Genomic DNA, 23,712 nt, shown 5'->3' with positions numbered 1-23,712 from the left:
ACTACTGCAATGCCCTTTACACGGGCATCGACAAATCCCTGCTTCGCCGCCTACAACTGGTGCAGAACGAAGCTGCGCGCCTCCTGACCAAAACAAAAAAACATGAACACATCAGCCCAGTTTTGGCCTTGCTCCACTGGCTGCCTGTTCGCTTTAGGATCGATTTTAAATTAGCCCTAAATGTTTTTAAATCACTAAATGGCACGGCTCCTCCCTATCTGTCTGAGCTCTTGCACCGCCACACCCCCCACCGATCCCTCAGATCAGCTGACCAGCTGCTACTGGTGGTGCCTAGAACTAGGCTCAAGACTAGGGGAGACAGAGCTTTCTCCACCGCAGTGCCTAGACTGTGGAACAGCCTCCCCCTCAGCGTACGGACCGCCCAGACCGTACAGGCTTTTAAATCACTTTTAAAAACCTACCTGTTCTCCTTGGCCTTCCCCCCACTTAATCACCACTAGACCCCTGGCCCTTCTATCCTCTTTGTTTTACTGTGTCCTACCTGTTTTTATTACTTTCATTGCTTTACTATGTTTTTAATCTTATATCTTGCATCACATTATTTTGTTTTTATCAACCTGCTTGTGAAGCACTTTGGTGCCAGCTGCCGCTGCCTGGAAATGTGCTATATAAATAAAATTGACTTGACTTGACTATAAAATCACAGCAGTTTATTTACAATTTTTTATTATAGTCTTAATTCAGCTGCCTGTTTTTTCCTTTCAATGTCTTCTTTTGTGTTTTATTTATTTATTGCTGTGTTCAAATCATTAATAAAAATATTTGTATTTGTATTAATTACAAATGTTGTATTATTATTATAATTTATTTATTATAAAAAAAACTTTAACCTTTATTTTACCAGGTAGTCACTTGAGATCAAAGATCTTTTTTTCGAGCAAGACCTGGCACATAGTACACTATTAGTACAGTCATAGTAGTAAAACAAAAAGTACATAAAAGACAGTAAGAAGGTCAGTGTTGTGTTGTTCTCCCCAGAGACCCATCAGCACCATCTGCTGGGGGCACCGGGACTCGCGGCTGTTCCTGGCGTGCGGCCCGGCGCTGTACGTGGTGCGGGTGGAGCACCGCGTGGCCAGCCTGCAGCTGCTGTGCCAACAGGGCATCGCCAGCGCCCTGCGGGAGGAGAGGGACGTGGGCAAGCTCAACATGCCCTCGCTGCTCTGCTCCTACGTGACCACGGCCTTCATACCCACCATCAAGGTGCATGAGCATTCTTTATTACATACGTTTTTTATTGAGGATATATATATATATATTTTTTTTAAACGTTCTTTTGAATTATTTTATTTAATTTGTTTTCTCTTTTTCTTTTTTCTTTTTTTGAATTAAAAGATTAAAAGTGGCGTTGTTTATCTAGGTTGAGTGCTACACTCTGAGTGAATAGTAGTATATAGACATATTACATAGTAAGTAGTAATATAGACATATTACATAGTAGGTAGTAATATAGACATATTACATAGTAGGTAGTAATATAGACATATTACATAGTAGGTAGTAATATAGACATATTACATAGTAAGTAGTAGTATAGACATATTAGCATAGTAGGTAGTATAGGGATAGTAGCATAGTACATAGTAGATAGTAATATAGACATCGTTTAGATTATCTGAAGATTATTGAGGGTGGACCCTTATTATTAACATTGGTTAAAACAATTCCTAGAAATTAAGATTTAATTTTTTTTTTTTTTTTAAATGTCCCAATATTCTCAGAGAATACTATACAGTGTTCTCATATGACATCCACTGGGCTGTTGTGCTGTTTACTGTCATTTACTGTACTTTACTGTCTGGTCACGACTAGAATTCAATTAGCTTGGGACTCTTGAGTCTTGAGTTGATCTCAACCCCCCTTGGGACTCCATCTTGATTCAAACTCGACTGGACCTAGTCTTCATAATGATAATAATAATAATATATTTGATTTGCAATGTGCTTTATAATTGTGGAGCAAATCTCAAAGCGCTAGTCTTGAACTCGACACAGACTCGACCCAGGCGGTCTTGACTCAACACAGACTCGACCCAGGCGGTCTTGAACTCGACACAGACTCGACCCAGGCGGTCTTGACTCAACACAGACTCGACCCAGGTGGTCTTGACTCGACACAGACTCGACCCAGGTGGTCTTGACTCAACACAGACTCGACCCAGGTGGTCTTGACTCGACACAGACTCAACACAGACGGTCTTGACTCGACACAGACTCGACCCAGGCGGTCTTGACTCAACACAGACTCGACCCAGGTGGTCTTCACTCGACCCAGGTGGTCTTGACTCGACACAGACTCAACACAGACGGTCTTGACTCGACACAGACTCGACCCAGGCGGTCTTGACTCGACACAGACTCGACCCAGGTGGTCTTGACTCGACACAGACTCGACCCAGACGGTCTTGACTCGACACAGACTCGACCCAGACGGTCTTACCTCGACACAGACTCAACACAGACGGTCTTGACTCGACACAGACTCGACCCAGGCGGTCTTGACTCGACACAGACTCGACCCAGGTGGTCTTGACTCGACACAGACTCGACCCAGACGGTCTTACCTCGACACAGACTCAACACAGACGGTCTTGACTCGACACAGACTCGACCCAGGCGGTCTTGACTCGACACAGACTCGACCCAGGCGGTCTTGACTCGACACAGACTCGACCCAGGCGGTCTTGACTCGACACAGACTCGACCCAGGCGGTCTTGACTCGACACAGACTCGACCCAGGTGGTCTTGACTCGACACAGACTCGACCCAGGCGGTCTTGACTCGACACAGACTCGACCCAGGCGGTCTTGACTCGACACAGACTCGACCCAGGCGGTCTTGACTCGACACAGACTCGACCCAGGCGCTCTTGACTCGACACAGACTCGACCCAGGCGGTCTTGACTCGACACAGACTCGACCCAGGCGGTCTTGACTCGACACAGACTCGACCCAGGCGGTCTTGACTCGACACAGACTCGACCCAGGCGGTCTTGACTCGACACAGACTCGACCCAGGCGGTCTTGACTCGACACAGACTCGACCCAGACGGTCTTGACTCGACACAGACTCGACCCAGGCGGTCTTGACTCGACACAGACTCGACCCAGGCGGTCTTGACTCGACACAGGCGGTCTTGACTCGACACAGACACGACCCAGGCGGTCTTGACTCAACACAGACTTGACCCAGACGGTCTTGACTCGACACAGACTCAACCCAGGCGGTCTTGACTCAACACAGACTCGACCCAGGCGGTCTTGACTCGACACAGACTCGACCCAGGCGGTCTTGACTCGACACAGACTCGACCCAGGTGGTCTTGACTCGACACAGACTCGACCCAGGCGGTCTTGACTCAACACAGACTCGACCCAGGTGGTCTTGACTCGACCCAGGCGGTCTTGACTCGACACAGACTCAACACAGACGGTCTTGACTCGACACAGACTCGACCCAGGCGGTCTTGACTCAACACAGACTCGACCCAGGTGGTCTTGACTCGACACAGACTCGACCCAGGCGGTCTTGACTCAACACAGACTCGACCCAGGTGGTCTTGACTCGACACAGACTCGACCCAGGTGGTCTTGACTCAACACAGACTCGACCCAGGTGGTCTTGACTCGACCCAGGTGGTCTTGACTCGACACAGACTCAACACAGACGGTCTTGACTCGACACAGACTCGACCCAGGCGGTCTTGACTCGACACAGACTCGACCCAGGTGGTCTTGACTCGACACAGACTCGACCCAGACGGTCTTGACTCGACACAGACTCGACCCAGGCGGTCTTGACTCGACACAGACTCGACCCAGACGGTCTTACCTCGACACAGACTCAACACAGACGGTCTTGACTCGACACAGACTCGACCCAGGCGGTCTTGACTCGACACAGACTCGACCCAGGCGGTCTTGACTCGACAGACTCGACCCAGGCGGTCTTGACTCGACACAGACTCGACCCAGACGGTCTTGACTCGACACAGACTCGACCCAGGCGGTCTTGACTCGACACAGACTCGACCCAGGCGGTCTTGACTCGACACAGACTCGACCCAGGCGGTCTTGACTCGACACAGACTCGACCCAGGCGGTCTTGACTCGACACAGACTCGACCCAGGCGGTCTTGACTCGACACAGACTCGACCCAGGCGGTCTTGACTCGACACAGACTCGACCCAGGCGGTCTTGACTCGACACAGACTCGACCCAGGCGGTCTTGACTCGACACAGACTCGACCCAGGCGGTCTTGACTCGACACAGACTCGACCCAGGTGGTCTTGACTCGACACAGACTCGACCCAGGCGGTCTTGACTCGACACAGACTCGACCCAGGCGGTCTTGACTCGACACAGACTCGACCCAGACGGTCTTGACTCGACACAGACTCGACCCAGGCGGTCTTGACTCGACACAGACTCGACCCAGGCGGTCTTGACTCAACACAGACTCGACCCAGGTGGTCTTGACTCGACACAGACTCGACACAGGCGGTCTTGACTCGACACAGACTCGACCCAGACGGTCTTGACTCGACACAGACTCGACCCAGACGGTCTTGACTCGACCCAGACGGTCTTGACTCGACCCAGGCGGTCTTGACTCGACACAGACTCGACCCAGGCGGTCTTGACTCGACCCAGGCGGTCTTGACTCGACACAGACTCGACCCAGGCGGTCTTGACTCGACACAGACTCGACCCAGACGGTCTTGACTCGACACAGACTCGACCCAGACGGTCTTGACTCGACACAGACTCGACCCAGACGGTCTTGACTCGACCCAGACTCGACCCAGACGGTCTTGACTCGACTGCAGCCTCGCTCGTTGCGATGCCACCACGTGGAAACGATCCTGCCGGGCACATCATTATAACATGCCGGGCACATCATTATAACACGCTGCCCACCGGGCACATCATTATAACACGCTGCCCACCGGGCACATCATTATAACACGCTGGGCACATCATTATAACACGCTGGGCACATCATTATAACACGCTGGGCACATCATTATAACACGCTGGGCACATCATTATAACACGCTGGGCACATCATTATGACACGCTGGGCACATCATTATAACACGCTGGGCACATCATTATAACACGCTGCCCACATCATTATAACACGCTGCCCACATCATTATAACACGCTGGGCACATCATTATAACACGCTGGGCACATCATTATAACACGCTGCCCACATCATTATAACACGCCGGGCACATCATTATAACACGCTGCCCACATCATTATAACACGCTGCACATCATTATAACACGCTGCCCACATCATTATAACACGCTGCCCACATCATTATAACACGCCGGGCACATCATTATAACACGCTGCCCACATCATTATAACACGCCGGGCACATCATTATAACACGCTGGGCACATCATTATAACACGCTGCCCACATCATTATAACACGCTGGGCACATCATTATAACACGCCGGGCACATCATTATAACACGCTGCCCACATCATTATAACACGCTGGGCACATCATTATAACACGCCGGGCACATCATTATAACACGCTGGGCACATCATTATAACACGCTGCCCGTCGGGCACATCATTATAACACGCCGGGCACATCATTATAACACGCTGCCCACATCATTATGACACGCTGGGCACATCATTATAACACGCTGGGCACATCATTATAACACGCTGCCCACATCATTATAACACGCTGCCCACATCATTATAACACGCTGGGCACATCATTATAACACGCCGGGCACATCATTATAACACGCTGCCCACATCATTATAACACGCTGCACATCATTATAACACGCTGCCCACATCATTATAACACGCTGGGCACATCATTATAACACGCCGGGCACATCATTATAACACGCTGCCCACATCATTATAACACGCTGGGCACATCATTATAACACGCCGGGCACATCATTATAACACGCTGCCCACATCATTATAACACGCCGGGCACATCATTATAACACGCTGCCCACATCATTATAACACGCTGGGCACATCATTATGACACGCTGCCCGTCGGGCACATCATTATAACATGCCGGGCACATCATTATAACACGCCGGGCACATCATTATAACACGCCGGGCACATCATTATAACACGCTGGGCACATCATTATAACACGCTGCACATCATTATAACACGCTGGGCACATCATTATAACACGCTGGGCACATCATTATAACACGCTGCCCACATCATTATAACACGCCGGGCACATCATTATAACACGCCGGGCACATCATTATAACACGCTGGGCACATCATTATAACACGCTGGGCACATCATTATAACACGCTGGGCACATCATTATAACACGCTGCCCACATCATTATAACACGCCGGGCACATCATTATAACACGCCGGGCACATCATTATAACACGCTGCCCACATCATTATAACACGCTGCCCACATCATTATAACACGCTGGGCACATCATTATAACACGCTGCCCACATCATTATAACACGCTGGGCACATCATTATAACACGCTGCCCACATCATTATAACACGCCGGGCACATCATTATAACACGCTGCCCACATCATTATAACACGCTGCCCACATCATTATAACACGCTGGGCACATCATTATAACACGCTGGGCACATCATTATAACACGCTGGGCACATCATTATAACACGCTGCCCACATCATTATAACACACTGCCCACATCATTATAACACGCCGGGCACATCATTATAACACGCTGCCCACATCATTATAACACGCCGGGCACATCATTATAACACGCTGGGCACATCATTATAACACGCCGGGCACATCATTATAACACGCTGCCCGTCGGGCACATCATTATAACACGCCGGGCACATCATTATAACACGCTGCCCGTCGGGCACATCATTATAACACGCCGGGCACATCATTATAACACGCTGGGCACATCATTATAACACGCTGCCCACATCATTATAACACGCCGGGCACATCATTATAACACGCTGGGCACATCATTATAACACGCTGGGCACATCATTATAACACGCTGGGCACATCATTATAACACGCTGCCCACATCATTATAACACGCCGGGCACATCATTATAACACGCTGGGCACATCATTATAACACGCCGGGCACATCATTATAACACGCTGGGCACATCATTATAACACATCATTATGACACGCCGGGCACATCATTATGACACGCTGGGCACATCATTATAACACGCCGGGCACATCATTATAACACGCTGGGCACATCATTATAACACGCTGGGCACATCATTATAACACGCCGGGCACATCATTATAACACGCTGGGCACATCATTATAACACGCCGGGCACATCATTATAACACGCTGGGCACATCATTATAACACGCTGCCCACATCATTATAACACGCTGGGCACATCATTATAACACGCCGGGCACATCATTATAACACACTGGGCACATCATTATAACACGCTGCCCACATCATTATAACACGCTGGGCACATCATTATAACACGCCGGGCACATCATTATAACACGCTGCCCACATCATTATAACACGCCGGGCACATCATTATAACACGCTGCCCACATCATTATAACACGCTGGGCACATCATTATAACACGCCGGGCACATCATTATAACACGCTGCCCACATCATTATAACACGCTGCCCACATCATTATAACACGCTGCCCACATCATTATAACACGCTGGGCACATCATTATAACACGCTGGGCACATCATTATAACACGCTGGGCACATCATTATAACACGCTGCCCACATCATTATAACACGCTGGGCACATCATTATAACACGCTGGGCACATCATTATAACACGCTGGGCACATCATTATAACACGCCGGGCACATCATTATAACACGCTGGGCACATCATTATAACACGCTGCCCACATCATTATAACACGCTGGGCACATCATTATAACACGCTGGGCACATCATTATAACACGCTGCCCACATCATTATAACACGCTGGGCACATCATTATAACACGCTGCACATCATTATAACACGCTGCCCACATCATTATAACACGCCGGGCACATCATTATAACACGCTGCCCACATCATTATAACACGCTGCCCACATCATTATAACACGCCGGGCACATCATTATAACACGCCGGGCACATCATTATAACACGCTGGGCACATCATTATAACACGCCGGGCACATCATTATAACACGCTGGGCACATCATTATAACACGCTGGGCACATCATTATAACACGCCGGGCACATCATTATAACACGCCGGGCACATCATTATAACACGCCGGGCACATCATTATAACACGCCGGGCACATCATTATAACACGCCGGGCACATCATTATAACACGCCGGGCACATCATTATAACACGCCGGGCACATCATTATAACACGCTGCCCACATCATTATAACACGCTGCCCACATCATTATAACACGCTGGGCACATCATTATAACACGCTGGGCACATCATTATAACACGCTGGGCACATCATTATAACACGCTGCCCACATCATTATAACACGCTGGGCACATCATTATAACACGCTGGGCACATCATTATAACACGCTGGGCACATCATTATAACACGCCGGGCACATCATTATAACACGCTGGGCACATCATTATAACACGCTGCCCACATCATTATAACACGCTGGGCACATCATTATAACACGCTGGGCACATCATTATAACACGCTGCCCACATCATTATAACACGCTGGGCACATCATTATAACACGCTGCACATCATTATAACACGCTGCCCACATCATTATAACACGCCGGGCACATCATTATAACACGCTGCCCACATCATTATAACACGCTGCCCACATCATTATAACACGCCGGGCACATCATTATAACACGCCGGGCACATCATTATAACACGCTGGGCACATCATTATAACACGCCGGGCACATCATTATAACACGCTGGGCACATCATTATAACACGCTGGGCACATCATTATAACACGCCGGGCACATCATTATAACACGCCGGGCACATCATTATAACACGCCGGGCACATCATTATAACACGCCGGGCACATCATTATAACACGCCGGGCACATCATTATAACACGCCGGGCACATCATTATAACACGCCGGGCACATCATTATAACACGCTGCCCACATCATTATAACACGCCGGGCACATCATTATAACACGCTGCCCACATCATTATAACACGCCGGGCACATCATTATAACATGCTGCCCACATCATTATAACACGCCGGGCACATCATTATAACACGCTGCCCACATCATTATAACACGCCGGGCACATCATTATAACACGCCGGGCACATCATTATAACACGCTGGGCACATCATTATAACACGCCGGGCACATCATTATAACACGCTGCCCACATCATTATAACACGCCGGGCACATCATTATAACACGCTGCACATCATTATAACACGCTGGGCACATCATTATAACACGCTGCACATCATTATAACACGCTGGGCACATCATTATAACACGCTGGGCACATCATTATAACACGCCGGGCACATCATTATAACACGCTGGGCACATCATTATAACACGCTGGGCACATCATTATAACACGCCGGGCACATCATTATAACACGCTGGGCACATCATTATAACACGCTGGGCACATCATTATAACACGCTGGGCACATCATTATAACACGCTGGGCACATCATTATAACACGCTGGGCACATCATTATAACACGCTGCCCACATCATTATAACACGCTGGGCACATCATTATAACACGCTGGGCACATCATTATAACACGCTGGGCACATCATTATAACACGCTGGGCACATCATTATAACACGCTGGGCACATCATTATAACACGCCGGGCACATCATTATAACACGCTGGGCACATCATTATAACACGCTGGGCACATCATTATAACACGCTGGGCACATCATTATAACACGCTGCCCACATCATTATAACACGCCGGGCACATCATTATAACACGCTGGGCACATCATTATAACACACTGCCCGCTGGGCACATCATTATAACACGCCGGGCACATCATTATAACACGCTGCACATCATTATAACACGCTGGGCACATCATTATAACACGCCGGGCACATCATTATAACACGCTGCACATCATTATAACACGCTGGGCACATCATTATAACACGCTGCCCCCCGGGCACATCATTATGACACGCTGGGCACATCATTATAACACGCCGGGCACATCATTATAACACGCCGGGCACATCATTATAACACGCCGGGCACATCATTATAACACGCTGGGCACATCATTATAACACGCCGGGCACATCATTATAACACGCCGGGCACATCATTATAACACGCTGGGCACATCATTATAACACGCTGGGCACATCATTATAACACGCCGGGCACATCATTATAACACGCTGGGCACATCATTATAACACGCCGGGCACATCATTATAACACGCTGCCCACATCATTATAACACGCTGCCCGCCGGGCACATCATTATAACACGCTGCCCACATCATTATAACACGCTGCCCACCGGGCACATCATTATAACACGCTGGGCACATCATTATAACACGCCGGGCACATCATTATAACACGCTGGGCACATCATTATAACACGCTGCCCACATCATTAGAACACACTGGGCACATCATTATAACACACTGGGCACATCATTATAACACGCTGGGCACATCATTATAACACGCTGCCCACATCATTATAACACGCTGCCCACATCATTATAACACGCTGCCCACATCATTATAACACGCTGGGCACATCATTATGACACGCCGGGCACATCATTATAACACGCTGCCCACATCATTATAACACGCTGCCCACATCATTATAACACGCCGGGCACATCATTATAACATGCTGGGCACATCATTATAACACGCCGGGCACATCATTATAACACGCTGGGCACATCATTATAACACGCTGCACATCATTATAACACGCCGGGCACATCATTATAACACGCTGCACATCATTATAACACGCCGGGCACATCATTATAACACGCCGGGCACATCATTATAACACGCTGGGCACATCATTATAACACGCTGCACATCATTATAACACGCCGGGCACATCATTATAACACGCTGGGCACATCATTATAACACGCTGGGCACATCATTATAACACGCCGAGCACATCATTATGACACGCTGGGCACATCATTATAACACACCGGGCACATCATTATAACACACTGCCCACATCATTATAACACGCTGGGCACATCATTATAACACGCTGCCCACATCATTATAACACGCTGGGCACATCATTATAACACGCTGCCCACATCATTATAACACGCTGGGCACATCATTATAACACACTGCCCACATCATTATAACACGCTGGGCACATCATTATAACACGCTGGGCACATCATTATAACACACCGGGCACATCATTATAACACACTGCCCACATCATTATAACACGCCGGGCACATCATTATAATACGCTGGGCACATCATTATAACACGCTGGGCACATCATTATAACACGCTGGGCACATCATTATAACACGCTGGGCACATCATTATAACACGCTGGGCACATCATTATAACACGCTGCCCGTCGGGCACATCATTATAACGCGCTGCCCACGGGGGCACATCATTATAACACGCTGGGCACATCATTATAACACGCTGGGCACATCATTATAACACGCTGGGCACATCATTATAACACGCTGGGCACATCATTATAACACGCCGGGCACATCATTATAACACGCCGGGCACATCATTAGGACACGCCGGGCACATCATTATAACACGCTGGGCACATCATTATAACACGCCGGGCACATCATTATAACACGCCGGGCACATCATTATAACACGCTGCCCGTCGGGCACATCATTATAACACGCTGGGCACATCATTATAACACGCTGCCCGTCGGGCACATCATTATAACACGCCGGGCACATCATTATAACACGCTGCCCGCCGGGCACATCATTATAACACGCTGGGCACATCATTATAACACGCTGGGCACATCATTATAACACGCTGGGCACATCATTATAACATGCTGGGCACATCATTATAACACGCTGGGCACATCATTATAACATGCTGGGCACATCATTATAACACGCTGCCCACATCATTATAACACGCTGGGCACATCATTATAACACGCCGGGCACATCATTATAACACGCCGGGCACATCATTATAACACGCCGGGCACATCATTATAACACGCCGGGCACATCATTATAACACGCCGGGCACATCATTATAACATGCTGGGCACATCATTATAACACGCCGGGCACATCATTATAACACGCCGGGCACATCATTATAACACGCTGCACATCATTATAACACGCTGGGCACATCATTATAACACGCTGGGCACATCATTATAACACGCCGGGCACATCATTATAACACGCTGCACATCATTATAACACGCTGGGCACATCATTATAACACGCTGGGCACATCATTATAACACGCCGGGCACATCATTATAACACGCCGGGCACATCATTATAACACGCTGCACATCATTATAACACGCTGGGCACATCATTATAACACGCTGGGCACATCATTATAACACGCCGGGCACATCATTATAACACACTGCCCACATCATTATAACACGCTGGGCACATCATTATAACACGCTGCCCACATCATTATAACACGCTGGGCACATCATTATGACACGCTGGGCACATCATTATAACACGCTGGGCACATCATTATAACACGCTGGGCACATCATTATAACACGCCGGGCACATCATTATAACACGCTGGGCACATCATTATAACACGCTGCCCGCCGGGCACATCATTATAACACGCTGGGCACATCATTATAACACGCTGCCCACATCATTATAACACGCCGGGCACATCATTATAACACGCTGGGCACATCATTATAACACGCCGGGCACATCATTATAACACGCTGGGCACATCATTATAACACGCTGCCCGTCGGGCACATCATTATAACACGCGGGCACATCATTATGACACGCCGGGCACATCATTATAACACGCCGGGCACATCATTATGACACGCTGCCCACATCATTATAACACGCCGGGCACATCATTATAACACGCTGCCCGTCGGGCACATCATTATAACACGCGGGCACATCATTATGACACACCGGGCACATCATTATGACACGCCGGGCACATCATTATAACACACTGGGCACATCATTATAACACGCTGCCCGCCGGGCACATCATTATAACACACCGGGCACATCATTATAACACGCCGGGCACATCATTATAACACGCTGCCCCCCGGGCACATCATTATAACACGCCGGGCACATCATTATAACACGCCGGGCACATCATTATAACACGCCGGGCACATCATTATAACACGCCGGGCACATCATTATAACACGCTGCCCGTCGGGCACATCATTATAACACGCTGGGCACATCATTATAACACGCTGCCCGCCGGGCACATCATTATAACACGCCGGGCACATCATTATAACACGCTGGGCACATCATTATAACACGCTGGGCACATCATTATAACACGCTGGGCACATCATTATAACACGCTGGGCACATCATTATAACACGCTGGGCACATCATTATAACACACTGGGCACATCATTATAACACGCTGGGCACATCATTATAACACGCTGGGCACATCAACACATCATTATAACACGCTGGGCACATCATTATAACACGCTGCACATCATTATAACACGCTGCCCACATCATTATAACATGCTGGGCACATCATTATAACACGCTGGGCACATCATTATAACACGCTGGGCACATCATTATAACACGCTGGGCACATCATTATAACACGCTGCCCACATCATTATAACACGCTGGGCACATCATTATAACACGCTGGGCACATCATTATAACACGCCGGGCACATCATTATAACACGCTGCCCACATCATTATAACACGCTGGGCACATCATTATAACACACATCATTATAACACGCTGGGCACATCATTATAACACGCTGGGCACATCATTATAACACGCTGGGCACATCATTATAACACGCCGGGCACATCATTATAACACGCTGCCCACATCATTATAACACGCTGGGCACATCATTATAACACACATCATTATAACACGCTGGGCACATCATTATAACACGCTGGGCACATCATTATAACACGCTGGGCACATCATTATAACACGCCGGGCACATCATTATAACACGCTGCCCCCCGGGCACATCATTATAACACGCTGCCCGCCGGGCACATCATTATAACACGCCGGGCACATCATTATAACACGCCGGGCACATCATTATAACACACCGGGCACATCATTATAACACACCGGGCACATCATTATAACACGCTGCCCGCCGGGCACATCATTATAACACGCCGGGCACATCATTATAACACTCCGGGCACATCATTATAACACGCCGGGCACATCATTATAACACGCCGGGCACATCATTATAACACGCTGCCCACCGGGCACATCATTATGACACGCGCTGCCCGTCTGCCCTCCAGCCTCCGATCCCCGACCCCAACAACATCCGAGACTTCGTGAGTTACCCCACGGCGGGCAGCGAGCGGCTGCACTGCACCATGAAGCGGGCGGAGGAGCCCCCGGAGGCGGGGGGGCCCTGCTACACCCTGTACCTGGAGCACCTGGGGGGCCTGGTGCCCATCCTCAAGGGCCGGCGCGTCAGCAAGCTGCGCCCCGAGTTCCTCATCATGGACCCCAAGACCGTGGACAGCAAGGCAGGTGGGGTCACACCTTTATTTAACCCTCTCACTGCCACACTACCACATGGTTAACCCTTTCACTGCCACACACGGCTGTTTAGCAACCTGCCACTGTGATGTTGGTGCGACGGTGTTATGTGTCGAACCATCTGGTGAACGATGAGTCATGGCCCCATCGCACTTTGTTTTTTATTTAAATTTTTTTTTTAATCCTCTCTTTCTCTGACCCCTATTAGTCGAAAGGAGCCGTAGTCGACTGCCAACCTCTTAGTAAAAATAAATAAATTTAAACAAAAATGTATACATTTTTATTTTATTTTTTTATCATTCTTTCCAAAAGAGAAGAGGCCTAGAAGCGTGGCTAACGCTAATGGCACGCATACCAGAGGCTAACTGCCTACGAAAACAGGCACAGAGGCACTGAAAGAGGATTTCACCATCTAATGAACACACTAGACTAGACAAATATCAAGATGTATCCATCAGTGGACCAGTTGCATGCTTTTGCAGAGGACAAGAAGCCTTCAGTCGACTCCTTCAGACATTAAGCACCCCCCACAGCACAAATGGAATGATACAATTTTTTTTGTTTTTAATAAGTCGCTTTCTACTGAACGCACAGAGAGGAAATTGGTATCTATCTTCTTGTCTGACTCTGGAGGAGATGGTAAGCGTCACCCATAAGATCCGCATGTTCCTTTCAGTCACGGTCCCTGAGATCCTCAGACACTGGTCAGCTCTCCATCCCCCGAACCAGACTGCGGACCTTCGGGGACAGAGCTTTCAGCGTGGCAGCTCCCACCCTCTGGAACTCCCTCCCCGCAGAACTCAGTGTGGCGGCTCCCACCCTCTGGAACTCCCTCCCCGCAGAACTCAGTGTGGCAGCAGCTCCCACCCTCTGGAACTCCCTCCCCGCAGAACTCAGTGTGGCAGCAGCTCCCACCCTCTGGAACCCCCTCCCCGCAGAACTCAGTGTGGCAGTAGCTCCCACCCTCTGGAACCCCCTCCCCGCAGAACTCAGTGTGGCGGCTCCCACCCTCTGGAACTCCCTCCCTGCAGAACTCAGTGTGGCAGCAGCTCCCACCCTCTGGAACCCCCTCCCTGCAGAACTCAGTGTGGCGGCTCCCACCCTCTGGAACCCCCTCCCTGCAGAACTCAGCGTGGCGGCTCCCACCCTCTGGAACTCCCTCCCCGCAGAACTCAGTGTGGCAGCAGCTCCCACCCTCTGGAACCCCCTCCCTGCAGAACTCAGTGTGGCAGCAGCTCCCACCCTCTGGAACCCCCTCCCCGCAGAACTCAGCGTGGCGGCTCCCACCCTCTGGAACTCCCTCCCCGCAGAACTCAGCATGGCAGCTCCCACCCTCTGGAACTCCCTCCCTGCAGAACTCAGCGTGGCAGCTCCCACCCTCTGGAACCCCCTCCCCGCAGAACTCAGTGTGGCAGCAGCTCCCACCCTCTGGAACCCCCTCCCTGCAGAACTCAGCGTGGCAGCAGCTCCCACCCTCTGGAACCCCCTCCCCGCAGAACTCAGTGTGGCAGCTCCCACCCTCTGGAACTCCCTCCCTGCAGAACTCAGCGTGGCAGCTCCCACCCTCTGGAACCCCCTCCCCGCAGAACTCAGTGTGGCAGCAGCTCCCACCCTCTGGAACCCCCTCCCCGCAGAACTCAGTGTGGCAGCTCCCACCCTCTGGAACTCCCTCCCTGCAGAACTCAGCGTGGCAGCTCCCACCCTCTGGAACCCCCTCCCCGCAGAACTCAGTGTGGCAGCAGCTCCCACCCTCTGGAACCCCCTCCCTGCAGAACTCAGCGTGGCAGCTCCCACCCTCTGGAACCCCCTCCCTGCAGAACTCAGCGTGGCAGCTCCCACCCTCTGGAACCCCCTCCCCGCAGAACTCAGTGTGGCAGCTCCCACCCTCTGGAACCCCCTCCCCGCAGAACTCAGTGTGGCGGCTCCCACCCTCTGGAACCCCCTCCCTGCAGAACTCAGCGTGGCGGCTCCCACCCTCTGGAACCCCCTCCCCGCAGAACTCAGTGTGGCAGCAGCTCCCACCCTCTGGAACCCCCTCCCCGCAGAACTCAGTGTGGCAGCTCCCACCCTCTGGAACTCCCTCCCTGCAGAACTCAGCGTGGCAGCTCCCACCCTCTGGAACCCCCTCCCCGCAGAACTCAGTGTGGCAGCAGCTCCCACCCTCTGGAACCCCCTCCCTGCAGAACTCAGCGTGGCAGCTCCCACCCTCTGGAACCCCCTCCCTGCAGAACTCAGCGTGGCAGCTCCCACCCTCTGGAACCCCCTCCCCGCAGAACTCAGTGTGGCAGCTCCCACCCTCTGGAACCCCCTCCCCGCAGAACTCAGTGTGGCGGCTCCCACCCTCTGGAACCCCCTCCCTGCAGAACTCAGCGTGGCGGCTCCCACCCTCTGGAACTCCCTCCCCGCAGAACTCAGTGTGGCAGCCCCCACCCTCTGGAACTCCCTCCCCGCAGAACTCAGCGTGGCGGCTCCCACCCTCTGGAACTCCCTCCCCGCAGAACTCAGTGTGGCAGCTCCCACCCTCTGGAACCCCCTCCCTGCAGAACTCAGTGTGGCAGCTCCCACCCTCTGGAACCCCCTCCCCGCAGAACTCAGTGTGGCGGCTCCCACCCTCTGGAACTCCCTCCCCGCAGAACTCAGTGTGGCAGCTCCCACCCTCTGGAACCCCCTCCCCGCAGAACTCAGTGTGGCAGTAGCTCCCACCCTCTGGAACCCCCTTCCCGCAGAACTCAGTGTGGCAGCTCCCACCCTCTGGAACCCCCTCCCCGCAGAACTCAGTGTGGCAGTAGCTCCCACCCTCTGGAACTCCCTCCCTGCAGAACTCAGTGTGGCAGTAGCTCCCACCCTCTGGAACCCCCTCCCCGCAGAACTCAGTGTGGCAGTAGCTCCCACCCTCTGGAACCCCCTCCCCGCAGAACTCCTTAAAAAAAAACTCCTCAAAACCTACCTCTTCAACTTGCCCTTTGACCCCTAATTTCCCACTTTGAATGTTGTGTCTGTCCACTATGTTTGTTACTTTTGTTATTTTCTCCCCCGATGTAAAGCGACCTTGGGTCCTTATGAAAGGCACAATATAAAACGAAGTTATTATTATTATTTAAGTGAAACAAAAAATCTACACATTGTAACGATCACTGATGGTCTCCTCACCTGTGGTCTCCCTCAGAGGTGTGTGTCCTCACCTGTGGTCTCCCTCAGAGGTGTGTGTGCTCACCTGTCCTCACCTGTCCTCACCTGTCCTCACCTGTCCTCACCTGTCCTCACCTGTCCTCACCTGTCCTCACCTGTGGTCTCCCTCAGAGGTGTGTCCTCACCTGTCCTCACCTGTGGTCTCCCTCAGAGGTGTGTGTCCTCACCTGTCCTCACCTGTGGTCTCCCTCAGAGGTGTGTGTCCTCACCTGTCCTCACCTGTGGTCTCCCTCAGAGGTGTGTGTGAACACCTGTCCTCACCTGTCCTCACCTGTCCTCACCTGTGGTCACCTCTCCTCACCTGTCCTCACCTGTCCTCCTCACCTGTGGTCTCCCTCAGAGGTGCTCACCTGTCCTCACCTGTCCTCACCTGTGGTCTCCCTCAGAGGTGTGCGTGAACACCGTCATCACCTACACCGACAGCTGCAACTGCTCCGACTCCAGTGACGTGGAGCTGAGCGAGGAGTGGGTCGGCAAGAAGTCTCCGAAGCTCAGCAGAGGAAACAGATCTCTGTCCAGGTGAGAGAGAGACCTTCAACTGTCCAGGTGAGAGAGAGACCTTCAACTGTCCAGGTGAGAGAGAGACCTTCAACTGTCCAGGTGAGAGAGAGACCTTCAACTGTCCAGGTGAGAGAGAGAGACCTTCAACTGTCCAGGTGAGAGAGAGACCTTCAACTGTCCAGGTGAGAGAGAGACCTTCAACTGTCCAGGTGAGAGAGAGACCTTCAACTGTCCAGGTGAGAGAGAGACCTTCAACTGTCCAGGTGAGAGAGAGACCTTCAACTGTCCAGGTGAGAGAGAGAGACCTTCAACTGTCCAGGTGAGAGAGAGACCTTCAACTGTCCAGGTGAGAGAGAGAGACCTTCAACTGTCCAGGTGAGAGAGAGACCTTCAACTGTCCAGGTGAGAGAGAGAGAGACCTTCAACTGTCCAGGTGAGAGAGAGACCTTCAACTGTCCAGGTGAGAGAGAGACCTTCAGCTGTCCAGGTGAGAGAGAGACCTTCAACTGTCCAGGTGAGAGAGAGACCTTCAACTGTCCAGGTGAGAGAGAGACCTTCAACTGTCCAGGTGAGAGAGAGAGACCTTCAACTGTCCAGGTGAGAGAGAGACCTTCAACTGTCCAGGTGAGAGAGAGAGACCTTCAACTGTCCAGGTGAGAGAGAGACCTTCAACTGTCCAGGTGAGAGAGAGACCTTCAACTGTCCAGGTGAGAGAGAGAGAGACCTTCAACTGTCCAGGTGAGAGAGAGAGACCTTCAACTGTCCAGGTGAGAGAGAGACCTTCAACTGTCCAGGTGAGAGAGAGACCTTCAGCTGTCCAGGTGAGAGAGAGACCTTCAACTGTCCAGGTGAGAGAGAGACCTTCAACTGTCCAGGTGAGAGAGAGACCTTCAACTGTCCAGGTGAGAGAGAGAGACCTTCAACTGTCCAGGTGAGAGAGAGACCTTCAACTGTCCAGGTGAGAGAGAGACCTTCAACTGTCCAGGTGAGAGAGAGACCTTCAACTGTCCAGGTGAGAGAGAGACCTTCAACTGTCCAGGTGAGAGAGAGACCTTCAACTGTCCAGGTGAGAGAGAGAGACCTTCAACTGTCCAGGTGAGAGAGAGACCTTCAACTGTCCAGGTGAGAGAGAGACCTTCAACTGTCCAGGTGAGAGAGAGACCTTCAACTGTCCAGGTGAGAGAGAGACCTTCAACTGTCCAGGTGAGAGAGAGAGACCTTCAACTGTCCAGGTGAGAGAGAGAGACCTTCAACTGTCCAGGTGAGAGAGAGACCTTCAACTGTCCAGGTGAGAGAGAGAGACCTTCAACTGTCCAGGTGAGAGAGAGACCTTCAACTGTCCAGGTGAGAGAGAGACCTTCAACTGTCCAGGTGAGAGAGAGAGACCTTCAACTGTCCAGGTGAGAGAGAGAGACCTTCAACTGTCCAGGTGAGAGAGAGACCTTCAACTGTCCAGGTGAGAGAGAGACCTTCAACTGTCCAGGTGAGAGAGAGACCTTCAACTGTCCAGGTGAGAGAGAGACCTTCAACTGTCCAGGTGAGAGAGAGACCTTCAACTGTCCAGGTGAGAGAGAGACCTTCAACTGTCCAGGTGAGAGAGAGACCTTCAACTGTCCAGGTGAGAGAGAGACCTTCAGATCACTTTGGGGTCGTGGGGAGGTGACAGTGGGGTCGCGCATTGGCAAGTAAAAAAACAAAAATAAAAAATCAATATTCCTTTTTAAAGAAAATAACATTTTCTGTCAACATTTCTTGATATGCCTCATTTTTATAAATGACCTGGGATAGACCTCTGTCTATAGACCTCTCTATAGATCTATCTCTAGACCTCTCTCTATAGACCTCTCACTATAGACCTCTCACTATAGACCTCTCTCTATAGACCTCTCTCTATAGACCTCTCACTATAGACCTCTCACTATAGACCTCTCTCTATAGACCTCTCTCTATAAACCTCTCACTATAGACCTCTCTATAGACCTCTCTCTAGAGACCTCTCACTATAGACCTCTCTCTATAGACCTCTCTCTATAGACCTCTCACTATAGACCTCTCTCACTATAGACCTCTCACTATAGACCTCTCTCACTATAGACCTCTCACTATAGACCTCTCACTATAGACCTCTCTCTATAGACCTCTCTCTATAGACCTCTCACTATAGACCTCTCACTATAGACCTCTCACTATAGACCTCTCACTATAGACCTCTCTCTATAGACCTCTCTCTATAGACCTCTCACTATAGACCTCTCTCTATAGACCTCTCTCACTATAGACCTCTCTCTATAGACCTCTCTCTATAGACCTCTCTCTATAGACCTCTCACTATAGACCTCTCTCTATAGACCTCTCTCTATAGACCTCTCTCTATAGACCTCTCACTATAGACCTCTCTCTATAGACCTCTCTCTATAGACCTCTCTCTATAGACCTCTCTCTATAGACCTCTCACTATAGACCTCTCTCTATAGACCTCTCTCTCTATAAACCTCTCTCTATAGACCTCTCACTATAGACCTCTCACTATAGACTCTCACTATAGACCTCTCTCTATAGACCTCTCTCTATAGACCTCTCATCACTATAGACCTCTCACTATAGACCTCTCTCTATAGACCTCTCACTAGAGACCTCTCACTATAGACCTCTCACTATAGACCTCTCTCTATAGACCTCTCTCTATAGACCTCTCACTAGAGACCTCTCACTATAGACCTCTCACTATAGACCTCTCTCTATAGACCTCTCTCTATAGACCTCTCACTAGAGACCTCTCACTATAGACCTCTCACTATAGACCTCTCTCTATAGACCTCTCTCTATAGACCTCTCACTATAGACCTCTCTATAGACCTCTCTCTATAGACCTCTCACTATAAACCTCTCACTATAGACCTCTCACTATAGACCTCTCACTATAGACTCTCTCTATAGACCTCTCTCTATAGACCTCTCACTATAAACCTCTCACTATAGACCTCTCTCTAAACCTCTCACTATAGACCTCTCACTATAGACCTCTCTGCTCCTGAGTCTCCAGTCTTAGCTGCAGCTCTAGGAAAATTAATGAATGGACTATTAATAGACGCTCCTTCGTCTGTGGTTCCTGCAGCTGTGGTCTCATGAACAAATCCTTCTAATAAACATCTCTCTCTCTGATAAGGCTTTAAGGGGATTTTGAATTTTGCTAGGAAAGATCGCTAGCCAAAACGAGCTCAGCGTCGCAGACCAGGCCACCCGACGTCACCAGTGTATTCTCTGCAACGTCTGGTCATTTAGGGTTAGCAATTTGGCTTTTAAATATCGGAACATTAATAAAACAGAAAGTCCTTTGGTGAAACGCATTCTTACCCCATCCCGCATGCAGTATCAAGGACATAATGACTGGTAAACGGTGAAGGAATAGACGGGTCATTTCTGACATAGACGTGTTGTGGAATATTCAAATGAGCCATGACCGTAAGCTGTAGGAATTCAGATCGAGTCCGTTTGTATAAAAAAACATAGAACATGGTTTAATATCTGCTTCCACAGAGATCAGTTTATCATCAGAGACACACAAGCGTCTGACCAGAAAGTGACAAAGAGCTCTGGTCAGAACATAGATTAAATACATAATCTAAATGATGTACATGAGATACCAGATATGACAGAAAAGGTAAACAAAATATGCCCTAGTGAGAGAATGACTAACAAGCCTTGGCTCTAGGGCTTATGTTATGTTATGTCTCCACACTAGAAGAGATGGGCCAACTGTCATCTCCTAACCTTGGTCGTCGTTAAAGAGACACCGTCAGACTGTAGCCTAGTCTGAGCTGTAGCTCGTTTACTAGTTGATCATATTAACTAGTCAAAAGCTGTACAGAGATTTGACACAGATGGACATAGATAACATTTCCCTCACAACGGGAAAAAGAACACACGGGAGGCTTCCGGTTTGACGAGGAGCGGGTGAGCAGCTGCAGAACAGAGCTCCCGGTCCAAAATTCAAGAAAGGTAATAAAAAGTTATAAAACACGATATAAAGTAACAACTCGAAGATAAAAGAAAGACGACAAGACCCAGTGCACAAAACTCGAGGAGAAGTAAGAGAAGAGTGACCCCCGACAAAGAAAATATGATGAAGGGAGCGGTACAACATGAGGAGATGACGCAGAAAGTATAACAAGCTAACATAACGTCAGACCACAGCGAGGTCTGGCTGGAGACAGAGCTACAAGCTAACATGGAAGCTAACATGATGAATAATGCAAGTTAGCATCCGGATCAGGCTAGAACCAATACAGAATGCTAACGATGCTAACGTGCAAATCAACACGCAGGCTGGACTCGATGCAATACAGAATATTCAGAGGAACATTGAGGCTAGTTCAAAAGAAATAAAAACGTTAGACAACAGCGAGGCTGGAGACGAAGCTACAAGCTAACATGGAAGCTAACACGATGAATATGCAAGCTAGCATCCGGATCAGGCTAGAAGCAATACAGAATGCTAACGATGCTAACGTACAAACCAAAACACAGACTGGACTCGATGCAATACAGAATATTCAGAGGAGCATGGAGGCTAGTTCGGGAGAAGTGGAACGGACGACCCCCAAAAGAGGGACAAAGAGACGCTGGATACAACCGGACCAACCAGGACTCGGGCACGGAGGTCGCCCAGGCCGGCCAGGATGCGAGCATTGAGGCCACACACACCAACCGGGAGCCGAGCGCCGAGATCAACCAGACCAGCCAGGATTCAAATAACGAGATCTCACACACCAAGCAGGACTCGAGCACTGAGGTCACACACACTGACCAAGATTCAATACCACATATACATATTATTTGATAGTGAATGGATGTTATGATTCGAGACACACTGCAGATAACACACAGACCACTGGGAATACAGACAAGGTGAACACATTAGTTGGGAAAATTGGGACTTGATTCGGGACATATAATATAAATAACACGTACTAGACTGAACTGAAGACACTAACACACATGACGCACAACTAAGACGACGGGGAACATGGGGAAACACATCCGGAGACCTGACCGGGAGCTCTGGAACTGTACTATCATATGAAAGATAAAAATTCAAATAAAATGTTGGACAAT

General features: G+C 49.8%; 1 protein-coding gene across 5 annotated transcripts in view; it reads left to right on the top strand.

Annotated features, from left to right (window-relative positions):
- Nucleotides 1-23,712, top strand: part of tulp4b (TUB like protein 4b) — a gene marked incomplete at both ends in the record, with an annotated part of 51,679 nt that overhangs the window by 16,539 nt on the left and 11,428 nt on the right. For all 5 annotated transcript variants that reach the window (XM_084309879.1, XM_084309878.1, XM_084309877.1 and 2 more), the window contains 3 exons: nt 1,000-1,224; nt 14,661-14,898; nt 18,483-18,615. In XM_084309879.1, coding sequence (XP_084166005.1) covers nt 1,000-1,224; nt 14,661-14,898; nt 18,483-18,615 — 596 coding nt within the window. The remainder of the gene's footprint in view (nt 1-999; nt 1,225-14,660; nt 14,899-18,482; nt 18,616-23,712) is intronic.

The sequence above is a fragment of the Notolepis coatsorum genome, assembly GCF_963971535.1.
Source record: "Notolepis coatsorum genome assembly, chromosome: 3".
NCBI lineage: Eukaryota > Metazoa > Chordata > Actinopteri > Aulopiformes > Paralepididae > Notolepis > Notolepis coatsorum.
Note: the sequence above shows the minus strand (reverse complement) of the source record. Positions and strands in the feature narration are given on the sequence as shown.